The sequence below is a fragment of the Stenella coeruleoalba genome (assembly GCF_951394435.1).
Source record: "Stenella coeruleoalba genome assembly, chromosome: 2".
Taxonomy (NCBI): Eukaryota; Metazoa; Chordata; class Mammalia; order Artiodactyla; family Delphinidae; genus Stenella; species Stenella coeruleoalba.
Genome location: NC_137147.1, coordinates 106805161 through 106821538, shown reverse-complemented (window position 1 = coordinate 106821538; position 16378 = coordinate 106805161). Strand labels below are relative to the sequence as shown.

The 16378-nt window shown below is 54.0% G+C and overlaps 1 protein-coding gene across 3 annotated transcripts in view; it reads right to left on the bottom strand.

Annotated features, from left to right (window-relative positions):
- Positions 1–1972: 1972 nt before the first annotated feature.
- IL16 (interleukin 16) overlaps positions 1973–16378 on the bottom strand; it is an 83173-nt gene continuing 68767 nt past the window's right edge. For all 3 annotated transcript variants that reach the window (XM_079914068.1, XM_079914066.1, XM_079914067.1), the window contains exons 12-18: positions 15448–15598; positions 11811–12909; positions 10093–10261; positions 7897–7998; positions 5348–5606; positions 4994–5119; positions 1973–2609 (exon numbers count right to left, since the gene is read on the bottom strand). In XM_079914068.1, the coding sequence (XP_079770194.1) occupies positions 2416–2609; positions 4994–5119; positions 5348–5606; positions 7897–7998; positions 10093–10261; positions 11811–12909; positions 15448–15598 (2100 nt within the window). In that variant the 3' untranslated portion in view covers positions 1973–2415. The remainder of the gene's footprint in view (positions 2610–4993; positions 5120–5347; positions 5607–7896; positions 7999–10092; positions 10262–11810; positions 12910–15447; positions 15599–16378) is intronic.

Here is a 16378-nt window from a genome sequence, read left to right as displayed (position 1 = left end):
CATTGGCAGGCGGATTCTTAAACCACTGCACCAGCAGGGAAGTCCCTTTCTTGCTGATTCTTGATTTGAAACTGGAAAGCTGGCAGTGGCAGCGTCCTCAGTGGTTCTATTTGAGCTGGGGGAGAAGGGGGTCTTCAGAGACAGAGGGGTTCCTGGGAGGGCCTGGGCGCATCCTGGCTGCATGTGAGTCCTCATACAGCCCCACTCACTCACGTGATTCATCTGAGCTCCCAAGGAGGCACTCTCCGTGCCCCAGGCCCATGGCTGGCACTGCGCTCATCCTTGTCACCACCTCCCAGTCCTGATGGAAAGACTCTCCTTCCCCAGGCTGGTCCACCTTCATCACCTGGCTGCTTGATAAGACTCAAAACAATAACCCGATTATAGGAAACATGACTGTGTGCAGACGTGAGATTGCGGGGGTGAGGGGTGTGCCCACTGAATCCCATGGCCTGGGTGTCCAGCCTTGGACAGGCACACAGTAAGATCCGGTAGGGTGGGTGTTGAATGGGGTCATACCTTTCATTGTCAGACCATGTTCAAAGTCAGCATTTCTCTTAAATCTAAGGAGCTGACGCAAATGGTCATCTCCAAGTTCTTGTCTCCTCTAGAGCTCGACACAGATGACTCTGAGCACATAATTTCTCAGGCAGAATAGGGCACTGGGCTGGCACCCACTGTGGAGAAGTCACTGAAGGGGCTCGCATGAAGATTATGATTCCCCGGGAGAGTTTTCTAAGAGTTCACTGCCAGGAAGCAGATTCTTAGCTTCCTGTGGACCCTGGAGAAGCTATTGGATGACATTAAGATGACCCCTCTAGGGGCTTCCCTGGTGGCGCAGTGGTTGAGAGTCCGCCTGCCGATGCAGGGGACGTGGGTTCGTGCCCCGGTCCGGGAGGATCCCACATGCCGCGGAGCGGCCGGGCCCGTGAGCCATGGCCGCCGAGCCTGCGCGTCCGGAGCCTGTGCTCCGCAACGGGAGAGGCCACAACAGTGAGAAGCCCGCGTACCGCCAAAAACAAAACAAAACAAAACAAAATGGCCCCTCTGATACTGGCCTAGGAGTAAGGACTTTTGTGTCGTGTCTGTGGTCCTTGCCAGGTCCTCCCTCACACCCTGATTCACGGGAGCAGGGCCAGGAGCAGGGCTGACACACTGTCCAGACCTCGTCACGGGGTGCTGGGTGTTGCTCATGCATTTCCTTGTCCCGAGCTTGACGATCAGGCTTTAAGCGATGACCAAACTTAAAAGCACCTTGGCCTGTTAGTCTCTCCCAGACCACAGAAGAAAGGACTCACTCTGCATATCATTTACCAGCTGGACAAGTTGCCTCTTACATCTGGGTCTCAGTACCCTCATCTATACAGTGGGACAACAGCACGCTCTGTAGACACTGCTGTGATTACTAAGGACAGTGTCCACTTAAGCCAGCACCGTGCTTGGCTCGTGGGAGTTAAGCGGCAGCCATCGTGTTGTCCTCTCTCAGACTCACGCTAGTCCGTTCTCTTGGCGCAGCTGAGCACACGTGGAGTTTCCATTGTTTGTTTACTCGCTCTGCCACCGGGTACCACCCTGGCTAGGAGCACTTCTCCAACCCAACCAAATCCAGTTTTGCAAATGTTTTGTGTGCTAGATTGTCTTTTCCAAAAACAGCCCCAGCAATCTTTCCCTTCCCTTAAACCGGGGCAGGTTTGTGCCAGCTCTGACTGATAGAGCGTAGGAGAAGTGATGCTCTTTGATGTCAGAGGCAAGGTCTTAAAAAGGATGCAGCTCGTACGTGGCTCTCACACTCCCTGGGGGACACCCGGCCACCACGCTGTGAGGACGCCCAGGCCACAGGGAGAGGCCTCCTGCAGTGTACAGGCCTACAGCTCCAGCTGAGTTCCCAGCCAGCAGCCAACATCAGCGGCCCGATGTGTGAGTGAGTGAGTGACCCTCCGGGTGGTTTCAGCCTCCGGCCTTTGACTTGGGCCAGCTGATGTCAAGTGGACCAGGACGTGCTGTCCCCCTCCAAATCTGCCACCGTTGCAGAGTCATGGGAACAACAAAGGGTGCTGTTTGGGGTGGATCAAGACACAGTGATGGTCCTTAGAAGATCTGCAAAGCAAAACATGGATTTCATGTCCAGTTGTCATATATCCATTTTATTTACAGCACCACAATATTATCAGTAAGCTCTTTCTAGACATAGTCTGTAGTTTGTATCAGCCACCCCAGTGTGACTCTGCCCTAACTTTCTGGGACAGCCCACTTGTTGGGTGACGTTCCAGAAGGTCCGTCCGGACGTGGGCAAGCAGCCACCAGGAAGCACGCCTGTGCTTTCCCCCAGCGGGGTGGGGTTAGCAGTGACCCTGAGAATTAGCGGTTGTGGAGAGCTGCACGCAGTTGGCTCTGGTGTCAGCTCTGGCGCTGGGCCTAGGGGTCTCCAGCAGCTGTGGTCCCCTTGGACTGGAGGCTCTTCCTCCTGAGGACGATAGTGACAGGTCCATCAGGCAGCGCCTTGATGATGTTCCAGGCTTCAAACCGTGTGAGGCCCTGCATGGCAGTGCCGGCCAACTGTAAGACTTCATCTCCTGGCTGGACCGTCTCACTTTGTTCTGAGGCTGCCCCTGGGATGAGAGAGAAGAGAATGAGTCCCACAGGTGACCGTGGAACAAGCAGTTACTTCCTACCCTTGGTCTCTGAGGAGCCGGGACAGCTCAGAAGGCAACTGGCGCCCATCCCTCCGGAACTCGGTGGTCGTTCTGAAATGAGACATCTCATAAAACGGTGACTTCAAGGCTGGCACACCAGGCTCCAGCTCTCCGTGGCCCTTGGGAGAGGTGAGGCCCACGCTGTCCCCAGAGAAGGGAGATTTCGAGCAGCTGCAAGCCAGAGCCTGGCTGGGGAGACCTCCCCGGGGAACCCGGTCCTCCTCTAAGCCTCCTTGGATACCATCCCAATACCCAACACCCCTCCCCCGCACATGTGTTCTCTCTACTCCTAATGAGGTGGCCGGGCATTGGGTGGTGTGGGAATGGAGCTGGTGGGATGTTCACGAAACAATCTTCACAGTGCTTTTGGCTCCGAATGGCCTGGAGAAGACCCCTGGGTCCACGTAAAGACGACATAATCACATACGGCTCCCACTCCTTCAGAGTCACGTAGGGAAAGAGTGCCCTTTTACTGCTGGTGTTGAAAGAAAATTTCCCATCTGTTTGACACAATGATATCTGCAAATATTTAATAAGAGTAAAAGATAATAGTAATGATGATCCTAATAAAAAAAATAGCTAGGGACTTCCCTGGCAGTCCAGTGGTTAGGACTCCACGCTTCCATGGCGGGGGGCGGGGCGTGGGTTTGATCCCTGGTCGGGGAACTAACATCCCGCATGCTGTGCGGTGCGCCCAAGAAGTAAATAAGTAACTAAATAAAATGGGCCAAGTATCTAAGCAGACATTTCTCAAAAAAAAATAAAATTAGCTAAAATATATTGGGCAATTATATCTAACAGGCACTGTGTTAACACTTGGCATTCATGGCGATAGTCCTGTGAGGTATGTAAGCTCTGTTAGTATCCCTTTCCATGTGGGAGGAAACCAAGGACTCAGGCAGCTCCCACAAGCTCCAAAGCTGCTGAGTGGTGCAGCTGTGGACTCCAGCTCCCTTGGTCCCTTACATCCCCATGTAAGCAAATGGGGCCAAGATGGTGAAGGGACTTGCCCAGGGTCATGCTGCCATTAGGGGCAGAACTAACACTGGAATCCAGGTCTCTCGACTTTGAGCCCTACGCTCATTACAAGTTGACCTTCAAAGTTAAAAAAATCTTTCCCAGGGCTTCCCTGGTGGCGCAGTGGTTGGGAGTCCGCCTGCCGATGCAGGGGACACGGGTTCGTGCCCCGGTCCGGGAAGATCCCACATGCCGCGGAGCGGCTGGGCCCGTGGGCCATGGCCGCTGAGCCTGCATGTCGGAGCCTGTGCTCCGCAACGGGAGAGGCCACAACAGTGAGAGGCCCGCGTACTGCAAAAAAAAAAAAAAAAATCTTTCGCAGAACTGGAGTCAACGTGGGTTTCTGGGGAAGCTCCACGTGAGCCTTGGTCCGCCCCCTGGGTTTCAGCAGCTGTAACGGATTTCCCGCTAACAAAACCAGTCTGCAGTGGGGGCGCCTGGGGTCCGGGGAGCAGAGCTGGGAGGGCCTCTGGTCCCAGTACTAAGAGCCCTCAGACACACACCCACACCTCTTCTTATAGGTAAGGAGCCTCAGGTGCAGAAGGCAGCAGTCGCTCAGGAAGTTAGAAGCAGAGCTAGACCAGAGCGCAGGCCACGTGACCCCCTGTCCACAGTTCCCTGCTCTGTGACTCAGGGGGTCCAGCCTGAGAGGCAGTGAAGAATCAAGGTGATCGCCTGTGACAGCTGCAGGCCATTCATGATTTTCACAGGAAAACCCAAGTGACCCCCCACTAGAGGCTGGCTTGCTCCCCAGTCCATGATGAACAAAATCTCAAAATTCTGAATAAAGGTAGGAGCAGACAGGTCCAGGGTTAGGGTGAGGTGAGTAAGGCTGAGTTGTGCCCCTGGAAAGTCAGACTCTGTCTTTGTTTCACAACTTGATATTTTGTTCATTGTGGACTTTCTGAATTAATTTCGAGTTTTAAAAATATTGCACTGAAACAGTATGTATCTTGATTACTGAATATTACGGTGCCGCCTTCAATTCTGCACCCGGGGCAGTGCCTCACTTGCCTCACCCTAGCCCCGGCCCTGCCAAGCTGAACCAGGCCCAGGGCTGGGTCACGTACAAGGACCCAGTAAAACAGGGAGATTAAAGGGATCTGAGCCAAGGAGAACGGGGAGAAAAAGCAAAGCGGAGTCCTCAACAGGCTTGCCTGCCTCCCAAAAGGGCCTGGGGTTGTGGGAAACCGACATGGCCTAGAAGGTGCTCAGAAGCCTCTGGGGGGCCCGGCCGGACACACGCAACTGGAGCGAAGGCTGCGAGGCATACGCACACGCACCTTTGAAGATCCTGTTAACAGTCAGAGGCTTGTCCCCTTGCAGGGAGCCCTTCCCTCCTTCCAGACTGAAGCCCAGGCCTGCAGAGGTCTTCTCCAGGGTCACTGTGCAGACGGTGGCCTCTGCTGCTGAGAAAACAGGGGGACTGTTAGGGATGCTCTCAAGTGTGCCCGGCTAATGCTCCCGGCAAATCTGTGCATGTGTACGGATAAACCCAGGCATGTGTGCCGGGCGGCATACAAGCCAGGCCACGTGTTCTGGGGGCCACAAATGACTGCGCAGCCCTGCCGGCATGGGCCTCACCTGTCCAAAGGTGATGTGGCCCATGGGGCTTCCACCATGTGGGGAGAACTTACAGGAATCTATGGAAACGTCACCGGCCACCGAGGCTGAGGCTGCAGAATCTGTGGAAGAGTTGAGGTCTGGCGTGGTCTCCACAGTTGGCTTCCTTGTGACAATCACGGCTTGCCTGGGGTCCCGAGCTTGGCGAAGGATGGCCAGAGCATCATTGTGTGTGGTCCCTTTGAGAGACTTGCCGTTGATGGAGAGAACCTCGTTGCCCTTCTGAATAGTTCCTTCCTGGGAAGCCAACCCGTTGGGGAACACCCTGTGAACCTGAGCAAACCAAAGGAAGTCAGGAGCCGGGAATCACCGTATCGGATCTAGATTCTTGCTGCAGGAGGATCTGAACCAGTTAGTCAAACCCAGCAGATCCCTGGGCCAAAAAAATAAGACGAAATGTGTCCTAGATTAGGACTGCTAGCCAGCATTCCCTCCTCCACCCAGACCAGAGGTCATTAGCAAAAATGGCCAGACTGGCCCTCAAAATCCTTCCCAACACAATGTCCGAGACTATATCACTACAATTCGTTAACATTCAGTTAAAATCTTTTGCCTTATGTGCTCTACATCAGCATTTCCCAGAGTACTTTAATTCAAGCACTGATTCTGTGCCATATTAATAGGTATTGTGTAAGAAAAGTTTCTGAAGTCTAAGAAAATTAAGAACATTGGATAAAACATAAGCTCTGAAAATGCCTACAGTTAAAAAAAAAATCCTAGAGACTCTACAGTGCCATTTGGCATGATAATTCTCTAAGAACAGGCCGTATAACACAGCGATCCCCCAAAGTTTCAGCAAAGCATCCTTTTTTCCATAGAGAAATTCTCAGACCCCATCTTCTGCAGAATGCAGAATTCCTATCCTAGGAAGTCTAGACATTTTAAAAACTCCTACCCTAGAAATTCTGATCCTTTAACTCCAGTTAAAAGGGACCATCGCCCAACCCCGTTCCCTTTCTGAAAAATATGTGGGATTAAAAAATCTCATGTCTCTGCCTCAGCCTTTCTAATGATGTAAATTCTAACGTGCTTAATGAAGAGGATTGAATGACAGCATGGACGGGCAATCACTAAACTCTGCTACGTGTTGTTTTGCTGTTATCATCTGAACAAGTTTCTTTGTTTCTCTAACCTGTTTCAGTGTTAGAAAAAGTCTGTTATGGGGTCAGATGTGGTCAAAATCCCTTGGTTGTAAGACCCAAGTAGGAAGCAGAATCTCTGCTCTGCGTCTCAGTCTGTCCTCTATAAATGAAGCATACATGCCCCCAATCCCCCATCCTGAGGTACGGGGAAGATGACTTGAACATGCCAGTGAGAGCCCAGCTCGCTCTTGGTCATGGACGGTGCTCAATGTGAGTTCTCTTTTAATGAATCTGGAAAGGAAGGGAAGCGCTCAAACACGGAAGGAGAAAGGGGAAGTCTGGTGCGTATGATCAGCTGGTGTGTATCGCTCCTGGTTTTTCAGGCAGTGTCTCAGGGATGGCGAGCAAATGGGATGCAGAGAAGTCCCGGCTCAAGGAAAGACCCACAGATCCAAAGTACTCGTCCCACAGGCAAGCCCTCTTTTCTTCTCTTCAAATAGAAAGCAAACTGCACCATCAGGAACGTCTTTATGATGCTCTGCTACGTGCTTAGTGTCAGAAACAGGTCCTCATTGGTTTTACGTGCTTTTATGCGGTAGAGAGCTTGCTTACAAAGGAGAAGGCTGCTGCTCGCCCACAACTGACTCCGAAGTGACCAATAGGAATGGACCAAGTTACCACTGCCAGGGGGTGTGGTGTGTTTAACGCTGGCTGCCCCTGTGAGCTGGAGGGTTTGTTTTCAGCTGAGCAAGGGAGTTCAGATGAGTCCACATGAAGGATATGCTGAGACAACACAGCCATGGGGGTGACGCCAGTGCACTCAGCTTTGGGGAGATGAAGCAGCCATGTCACAGCTGGGTCCATGAAGATGGGATGACCAGAAACCACCTGGGTCAGGTGCAGGTAGCCTACATAGTGGGCAGAGGGCAGCAGCCAATGCTGATCAGACTGTGTGGACCAAGAAGACAGGGTCCACAGGGGAAGACGCAGATGCTCCAGGATCGATGCCTTCCCCAGTCTTACCCCGGGCTCTAGTTGGTCCTGAGAGAACAGGGGGCTCGACTGTGAGATCTGAAGCCTCATGCGCACCCTGGGTTGCGCTGTGCAGTTCCTGATCTTTCCAGCTGGGCCCCATTGCCCTCAACCAACCATCAGATCTGCTTCGCAATCGTGCATGTTAACATCCCCAATCTCCCAGTGGGCAAACTCAGGAAAACAGCCTCCTGTACAGGACCTGCCTTCCCAAGGGCTCTTTCTGTCCAGGTGACGCCTCTTTCCATCTAGGTGTGCTGTGCTACATATCACAGCCAGGTCTTCAATCCTGGCTGTAAACCTTCTTGAAAAGGATCTTAAGCTCCTGCCCTAACCTCACACCCAGTGGCCTGGGGTCATGCATTCCTCTGATCTCTCCTAGTAAGTGCTCCCCCCTCCCAGGGCCGTCACCTCTGGCTCTGACGCGCCCCCATGGCTGGGCCACTCACCGTGATCACCTTGTTTTCTAGATCCGCACCTCCTGCCAAGGTGAACCCAAGGCCAGCCCCTTCCTCCTTGTGCAAGATGGTAACATGGATGTTGTCTAATTGCTGCAGAAGGAAACATATATATTAAAAAACTTTTTATTGCAACAGCGTGAACAGTTTAACAAGTGTTCCAACATCAGGCTGATTCGTTCTCAAACCCCAGCTTGGCCACGCTCCCAGGTACGTCAGACCCATTTCATCATTTGTAAAGAGAAGACTATAATTCCTGGAGTCATGGGAAGCTCAGAAGAAAAAAAAAAATGTGCATAAGGCAACCAATAGAGTTCTTTTCCTCTCCTATTCACACAATCCACATCCACATTTGTACGGAGACAGGGCTGGGTGCTACTAAGTCAGCTGGAAATCCCAGCGTGTGAGATAACAGAGCTCTGGCACCTTGGCGTGGGACAAGATGAGGTCAGCCTGTAGGACTCTGGGTCAGCACAGCTGGGAGCAGGGCTGTTTTGCAGAAGTTGGCTGCTCTGTCTTTACACCTGCTGCTCCATGGAGCACAGCAGCTGCATTTAGGAGCCCAGCTGACTCCTTGCCCTAGAACACACATGCACGCATGCACGCGTGCACACACACACACACACGCCCACCCAGGCACACACAGTACTTCCCGGCCTGCGCCTGGGCTCAGCTGGAGCCAGAACAATCGCTCTGCAGTGTCTGAAGTCAGAGACCCTCATTCCGGTCTCGATGGTGGAGGGGTCTCAAACACAAATGCATACAGGACCCAGGCAGATGACTTCAAAGAGCAAAATGGGCAGATGCGAGCGACAGGAACTGCAGAGACCTGAGAGCACATCTGCTTAAGAGGACCCACGGCTACATAGGAATGCAGACCCAGTGCTACAAGATCGTTCGTTCCTTTTATAAAAAGAGAGCACCAGAAATCCAGGTTTTGATTCAGGTTTGATAATATTTAGAATACAATACTTTTTTAAAAAGCACCATGCAGACCACATAAAGTATACCTGCAGGCTCTCGGGCCACCAATTTGTGCCTTAGCGCGAGGGAATAACCTTATGTCAAAGAATTCACCTGCTCTGGCACCAACAGAGCATCTGCTGCGCGGCTGGCTCTATGATCATTTGATCTGGAGTCCCCAAGACCCAGGAAGGATGAAGGGATGAATGGACCTCACTGTCTCGCCTCTACGACAGCACTGGCCCACATCTCCCAACTTTGACCCAAGTGTCAGCTTACTTGGCCTATAAGAGCCCTTTGTCAAATTGGAAAGCAAATACTGTCCCAGGAACACCCCAGGCAGGACCGCTCTTTGTATTTTACGCAACAATTTTGCCTCTGTTATTTCATTTGAATTAGGCCCTGGGGATGATGGTCCCAGTGCCCAGGTGATGAGTGAGAGCCCCAGAGGATGAATCCCGGCCCAGGGCATCTTGTCAGACTCACCCCTACCCTGGATCTAGGGAGCACCAGCTATGGTCCCTCCTTATCCTCTCATCCCAGTCTGGATGATTCCAGCACAAAAAGCCTGCATGGACTAGGGCAGCCCAGGCGGATGCAAGGCCCATGAGCCCATGCTCATCTGAGCTGAATGGGCCTCAGCTCTGCCTGACCACTTCCTCTCCATGCACCTTTGGGTCGTGCTCAGAAGGCCTAGGGGAAGTGGGACTTTCAGAATGACTTGACTGAAGTGTGGGAACCCTTACGAGCCCTGGGATCAGTCACCTCTCGGTGTGCAGGGCAAGTCTTCAGGCAAGAGATCAGAACTTGCAATGGATGGCTCACTCCCACGCAGCATCTCCCTGGAGACGCACACTGGGCAGGCAGCCCGTGGGACGTGGAAAGAGCACGGAACGTGGAGATAGAAAACCTAGGCTCTGTGACCTTGAACCTCGCCTTCCTCATTTTTTAAAGGGTCAAAAAGATACAATAAGTCTATGACTGAAAGCACTTCATGAGCTACAAAGCTCCCTACACCGGAAGGTCTTACTGTGGTCCAGTGATACACCGCCCCTCTGCCCCGGGCAGGATACAACCCGAGTCTGGTGTCAGCCCCTGGGAACTCCCTTCTCGACCTCAAGGAGCCCAGGCAGCGCGCGCTGCTTCCCCTCCGGCCCACCTGAGGTGACCACACTGCTCACAGCAAGGCCTTCATCTCTGCAAGTGCTTATAAAAGAAACCTACCTTTAACGTTGCTTCATCCAGAACCTTCACTTCCTCTATGAGCTTCTTTAATTCCTCGGAGCTCAGCAGGGAGATCACTGATTGACCAGACTGAGAAGTGCCGTGGTCGGAGCCGTCAGCTTCCGTGGGCTCACCGAGACCCTCTGTGTATTCTCTCAGCTCTGAAAGGCTTTCGTAGGGAGGACCCGCACACAGCATGAATCATGATATTAATAAGAGCTAACATCCTCAGCATAATTACTCTCTTCCAAGACGGTGCTAATGTTCGTTCTATTATTTGGTGCAGCAAATTCACAAATAGATACCAGCATCCCTCCACTATAGAGATGAGGAAATTGGGGCTTAGGGAGGGGGAATAACTTGTCTATGGTCACGTGGTTACGAAAGGCCGAGATCTGATATTCGAAATCACAGATCATGGTGTGTCTGACTCCAAAGTCTGTGTTCAGAACCTCAGCACCTCACCCCAGAGTATAACTATGCTTTGGACAAATCTGCACCTAGATGGCCACCAAGACGGATGTCCTTTCACACACACACTCACCTTGGCCTCCTTCACAGCTGTTGTCAGCACCTGCCTATCCCACCTTAGCACCTAATCACTACACAAGGTGGAGGGCGTCTCACAGCAGTAACTGCTCATGGTGAGCCTTGCAGTTCCAGAAGAACAGGCTCTCAGCCAGAAAGAGCAAGCTCCTGGGAAGCCTAAATAGTAAAGGCTACGATTCTACCACTGACCAACTCTAGTGCTTGAGCTGGTCTGGCTCTTCAGCCCCTGATCCGGGGGTGTCTTGGTGCAGGGGTCCCCAACCCCCGGGCCGCACAGCAGGAGGTGAGCGGCGGGCGAGCGAGCGAAGCTCCATCTGCCGCCCCCCTCGCTCCCTATTGCTCCCATTACAGCCTGAACCTCCCCCTCCCCCCAGGTCCGTGGAAAAATTTTCTGCACAGAACTGGTCCCTGGTGCCAAAATGGTTGGGGACGCTGTTTTGGAGGATCTCTCCTGTTCCCTCACAGTAGGTGGCACCTGATAGAACATCTGCGTCAGTGAGTCTCAAACATTTCTCAGCAATATAAGAACAATACGTAATACTGATCAATGCACGGTTGTTCTGATTCAAGAGGGAAGACTAAACCCCAGCCCTGCAGCAGGAGCTCTGGGGCACCGCTGGGAGCCCCCCGCGCCCCCGGTTCTGTGGAGCAGGTCTTGCCCAGCTCCTGATTTCAACTGAAGAGGAAACCGAGGGGGAGTGTGGAAGGAACCAGCTCACGGTCAGGGCGTCAGTGTGGGAGATGGGACTGGGGCTCAGGTGTCCAAACTCCCAGGCCAGGAGGCTGAACCCTGTGCAGAGTACAGGTGGATTTCTTTGGAGAGAGGGAGGTGGCAAGAACCCCCAAGGGATCATCTCCTGGCCTCGTTCGGGTCTTCCTGAGCAATGGCCGGATATGTCCAAGGTGCATTAGTTCCAATATGCACGTGTAATTCAGCAGGGGGCCAGTTCTGTCCCCCACCTCCCACCCCTCCCAAGGCCGGGTGTTGTGAAAACTCCTTAATACAGAAGGCAGAGGTGTGACACACACACACGCACGCACGCACGCGCGCGTGTTTCAAAGAACAGGTGGAACAATCCTTTAGCAAACCTGGGTGATGTTTTACAAGACATAGAGGATTATAAGAGGAAGAAAGGCAAGAAAGTTCAACACTGGGCAGAGACACTCACTTGAGCGAGAAGCCCGTGTCTGAGGCAGGAGATTCAGCAGAGCTAATTGCAGCAGGATCTTCACTGGACGCCATGGGGGACGACGCCCCTTCCTTGGGGCTGCAGGAGGTCTGGCCACAGGCGACGGAAGACGGAAGGCACAGCAGGGACTTCATGACAGCCGATGACACCTGGCTGCTGATGGAGTAGAGTTTACTGGTCTTTTCATCCAGTGGCTTCATCTCACAGGACTGGGTCCTGCTCAGGGGGAAGCTCCGTGACCGCTGGCTTGGTATCTTGACCCCTGGGCCTCGAGATCCCTCCATCTGCGTCGCCAGCAGCCTCGAGAGAGGGTCGGGGTCCGAGGAGAGGGTTTTCTGACCGGGCTGCTGTCCGGGGGGAGGGGACTCCGGCACACCGGGGTCGCTGGCCTCCAGGGCCGCGAGGGAGGCCCGGGGCAGCTGCTCTGGCTCCGGCCACTGCTGCTCCACGGCGGGGGGAGCCCCTCGCCCTGAGACACCAGGAGCCCGAGAAGCCCGTCCTCCCTCTTGCTCCCCAGGAGGTTTTGCTTCCGCCCCGGAGGAGCTGGAGGGCTGGAGGCTTAGTCTCTGGGCTCCTTTGTCAGGCCGGTGAGAAGAGCCAAAGGTTTCAAAGGAGCTGATCCTTTGCTTGATGGAAGAGGAGGCCCGTAGGGGTGGCCCTGGGCGCTCCCTGGAGGTGGGTGTCGGCTGGCTGGCGGAGGCTGCCTCTGGGGGCTGCCTTGGGGCACGATTCCTCAAATCCTTCAAGCTTTGGCGAAACCAGGTGGGCTTGGGGGCCACTGGAGGACCCTTCTTCACCGTGCTGCCGTCTGCCGACTTGTAAACTGTGGGACCGCCACTGGTGGTGTCCAGTTTGGGCACAGTCCCATCTGGGTGGCCCTGAATCCCATCTTCCTCACCCAGCGTGACGACGGGCTGCAGTGGCGTGTGGCTATGATTCTCACTCATGACGGGGCTAAAGAGATTTTTGATGCAGTCAGAAATTCTAACCCAAGGGTCTTCGGCGGTGATATCGAGGGTATAGTCCATCCGAGCCTGCCGCTTAAGCAGTGGATGTTTTATCGGAGACGTTGGCGTCACTGGGGAGCAGAAAGGCCAAAGCTGTGCGTTACACCTGATCGTGGGTTTTCTTCCTAAGTTCTAGTTTCAACGACGAATAGCAAGGATGCTAGAGGAGACGATAAGTGGTGGATCCCTTGTTGGGTGAGCTGCTACCCAACGTGCCATTACCTGGCTAAGTGTGAACAGGCAGGGTCACAGAACCAGAGGACCAGAGCTGTGAGTCACTCCACAGCATCCCAGCATTTTAGAGCTACAAGGGTTCGCACAGAATACCTAGTCTGACCTCTGACATTGTATGATTGAGGAACCCAACAGTCATGAGGGCAAGGGGTCATCTACTGGCAGAGCCAGGGTGAGAACCCCTGTCTCCTGATTCCCCACTTTCGTATTCTTTCCACTAAATAGCCTCTTAGATAACTCATTAGAACTTGAAAGGTCAAAGCGGTCCTCTTACCTTTTAAACTTTTAAGCCAAGGGTCACACATGGGCAGCCGTATTTGGTTTGGACCGCCATGTCATTAAAAAGCAAAAGTGGGCGTGCACGCCTTCCGACGGGGCACACCCCAGCTCTGCGCAGTCACAGCCCTCACCCTCACCAGGTCGGCATTTCCCCCGTTAAAGCATCCATCTGGTGCCTGAAGTCATGTGAGTTTGCCGCTCTCCCTACTCAAAGAATTACCCAGCTTGCTCGGCAAGGGAGCATTCCCCCTACCTAAAGAGCTGATGAGAGGATTCCGGGTAGAAAGAAGCTCTGTGACAACGATTCCCAAACTTGGCTGGCACATTGGAGTCTGGGGGACCTAAGAATGCTGACGTCCAGCCCTGGGTGCTGATGTAATACACCGGGGATGCAGCCTGGGCACTGGTGTTGGAGCAGCCCCACAGGTCATTCCAACCTGCTCTCTCAGGCACGCCGAGTCAAGTTCAGCCCCTCACCACTGGTGGTCTTTCTTGGAAGCCAGTCTTGAACAAGCCAGAAGAGGGGAGTCTGCCTAGACTCTTTCCCAGGAACAGAGGGAGGCCGGCCCCCAAGTCCTGCACAGCCAAGAAGCCAAGTAGATGCGTGGCCCTCGGGTCACCCCAGGTCTGATCTCGCCCTGGTCAGGAGTATGCTGCTCTGGTCCCATGCTCTGGGGGATGCTGGTATCAGAATGCAACCCAGTTTAAGGAGGGCTGACTCCTCCTGCCCCTGGTCTCAACGCCAGCCCTCAAGGTATGCAAACCACGGAGAGCACTAAGCCTTGAAGATGCCCAGGAGACCTTCTGCAACATCCCACAGGCCAGGGTGGTCAGTACTGACGCCGGGGGCTGTACCACGTGAGCCCAGCCCCCTCAGCCTGCTTCTGCATTTACATATCGCTCTGCTGCAGGGCCCGTCGTAAGACTCAGTAGTCAGACGTTCTACAGGAGAGCCCTCTGCAAACTGGGGCGAGGAGCTCTTGCCAGTAGAACACCAAGGTATTCCCTGGCAAGTTCCTCAGTTGGGGGGACTCAGGGGAGGGACGGGGAGAGGAGCCTCCAGTGGTAGGGCCGCTGCTCTGGGTGAGACGTGCCAGCTATTTCCATTCATAACGTCCCTTAACCTCTGAGAGCCTTCCGTGTGCTTTTCACGTAGTGTTTCTCAAACAGGTCCAGTAATAAATATGTAGGTTTGTAACCGACACAGTTATTACCTTGCCACTGCTGGGAGCTCCTTGATGGCAGGAACTGGTCTTTCTTCTTTCTCTCATTCTCTTTCTCATTCATTCTCATATCTTCTCTCTCTCTCTCTCTCCCCCCGTCTCGGTCTCTGTCTCTACCTCTATCTCTATCTCTTCCCCTCCCTCCTTCCTAAGAAGCCGGCGCTCAGTACACGCTGGCTGAACTGAATCACATGTTGGGCTGCTGTGTGATTTCCCACTTGCTGATGAGTGAACTGAGGCTCAGAAAAGTAAAGAAAGCTGCCCAGGGTCACATTCGTGAAGGACAGAGCCGGGCTTCCTACCCTGGTCCCCCTGACCCCAGGTCCGATGCTCTTTCTAACAAAGCTCTGCATATTCAGCTCATGTCCCAGCACTGCCAGGGGCGCCATGTGGGCACACCCCTTCCATCCACGCCCCCCTCCCCCCGCAGGAGGCGGTGACCGCCAGCAACATGCTGTTGATTCCTCCCTCTCTGACCCCGCGTTCCCAGACTTGGAAATGCTGAATGCAGCTTACTAGAACGCTGTCACCCTAGAGGGAGCAGCTGCTCACTGTGGTTGGGTGGGCGTGTCCTGGCCCTTTTCCCGAGGGCCCCTTTCTCCAGCTGGCTGTCTGGATTGGCCCGACTTCCCCCTGCATCCCCCGGCCCCATCACAGCATCACAGATCCAGCCAGGAGGTTCCCACCCTGGACAGCAACCCCACGGTCCTGCAGTCCCACCGCCTCGGGGGACTCCTGACCGTTCATCGGCCCAAGTCCAGCTGTCGAGTTGTGCAGAACCCTCCAACGCTCTGGGCAGACTCACGTCCTTCCCTGAGCACCGGACCTTGATCCGGAAGTTCCTTCCTCCTGCAGATCTAATTGAAAACCTACCTGGGCTGCCTCCTCTCCTCCCCGGCTGGCCCTCTGAGGAGGACGTCGTCTGCGGGCCGACTGCAGGTCCTGGGCTGCAGGCAGTGGCGTGAGGGCTTCTCCCTGCTGCGCCTTCCTGCACAGGCAGCGGCGGCAGTACTTCGCTGGCTTCCTGTGGTGTAAACAGGAAGCAAGACCGTGTCAAAACGGTAGCCTCCAGCTGTGAGAAGGCAAGGCGCACTTTGATTGGGACTGGAGAGGTGACGTTCAGATGCTTTCATGAGAAGTGCAGCGGCCCTGTCAGTCAAGGGCCTTTCCTCCACTGTGGTACCTGCCTGGCTGACGCAGGGAGCCAGCACCTCCTGGAGGCCCAGAGCATCCCTCTGCTTCCCACGAGCCGGTGTCCAGAACAAGGGCTCATCCTATTGACATATGTGGAGATCCTGGGCTCTCTGTGACAGGGAAAAGAGGCTTGGGAGTGGGGACGGGGGACTGTCACTGCTTCACTTACCACTGCCTTCTGCAAAACTACCCCCCGTCCCAGGAGGGAAGAGAACCAGGCAAAGAACTACCCTCTAGTCTTCACCAAGTTAAGGTTAGAACACTTGGAGGAAACCGTGGCTGTCGCTTTCTACACTGTGATTCATTATTGAGTTATTTAGAAAGCGTGCTGCAAGGGATGACAGATGCTCAGGACCCGTGCCGTCACTTCCCTTTGCAGCCCCCAGAGTGACATTACCATTCTAGGGCAGCATCGTTTCCCCCACTGAGCCTTCACAAAGCCGCCTAGGGATGAAAGCACCAAGTAACCATCCAATGCTTGACTAGAGTTCGGGTTTTCATACAGCATGAAAGAGATGCTGTCAGGACCCAGAGGAAGCAGCCAGCAGCAGTTCTGTCCCAGAGAGGTGCTGAGGGCCTCCCAAGGGAAGTGCTTTTTGTCTGGTTCTTG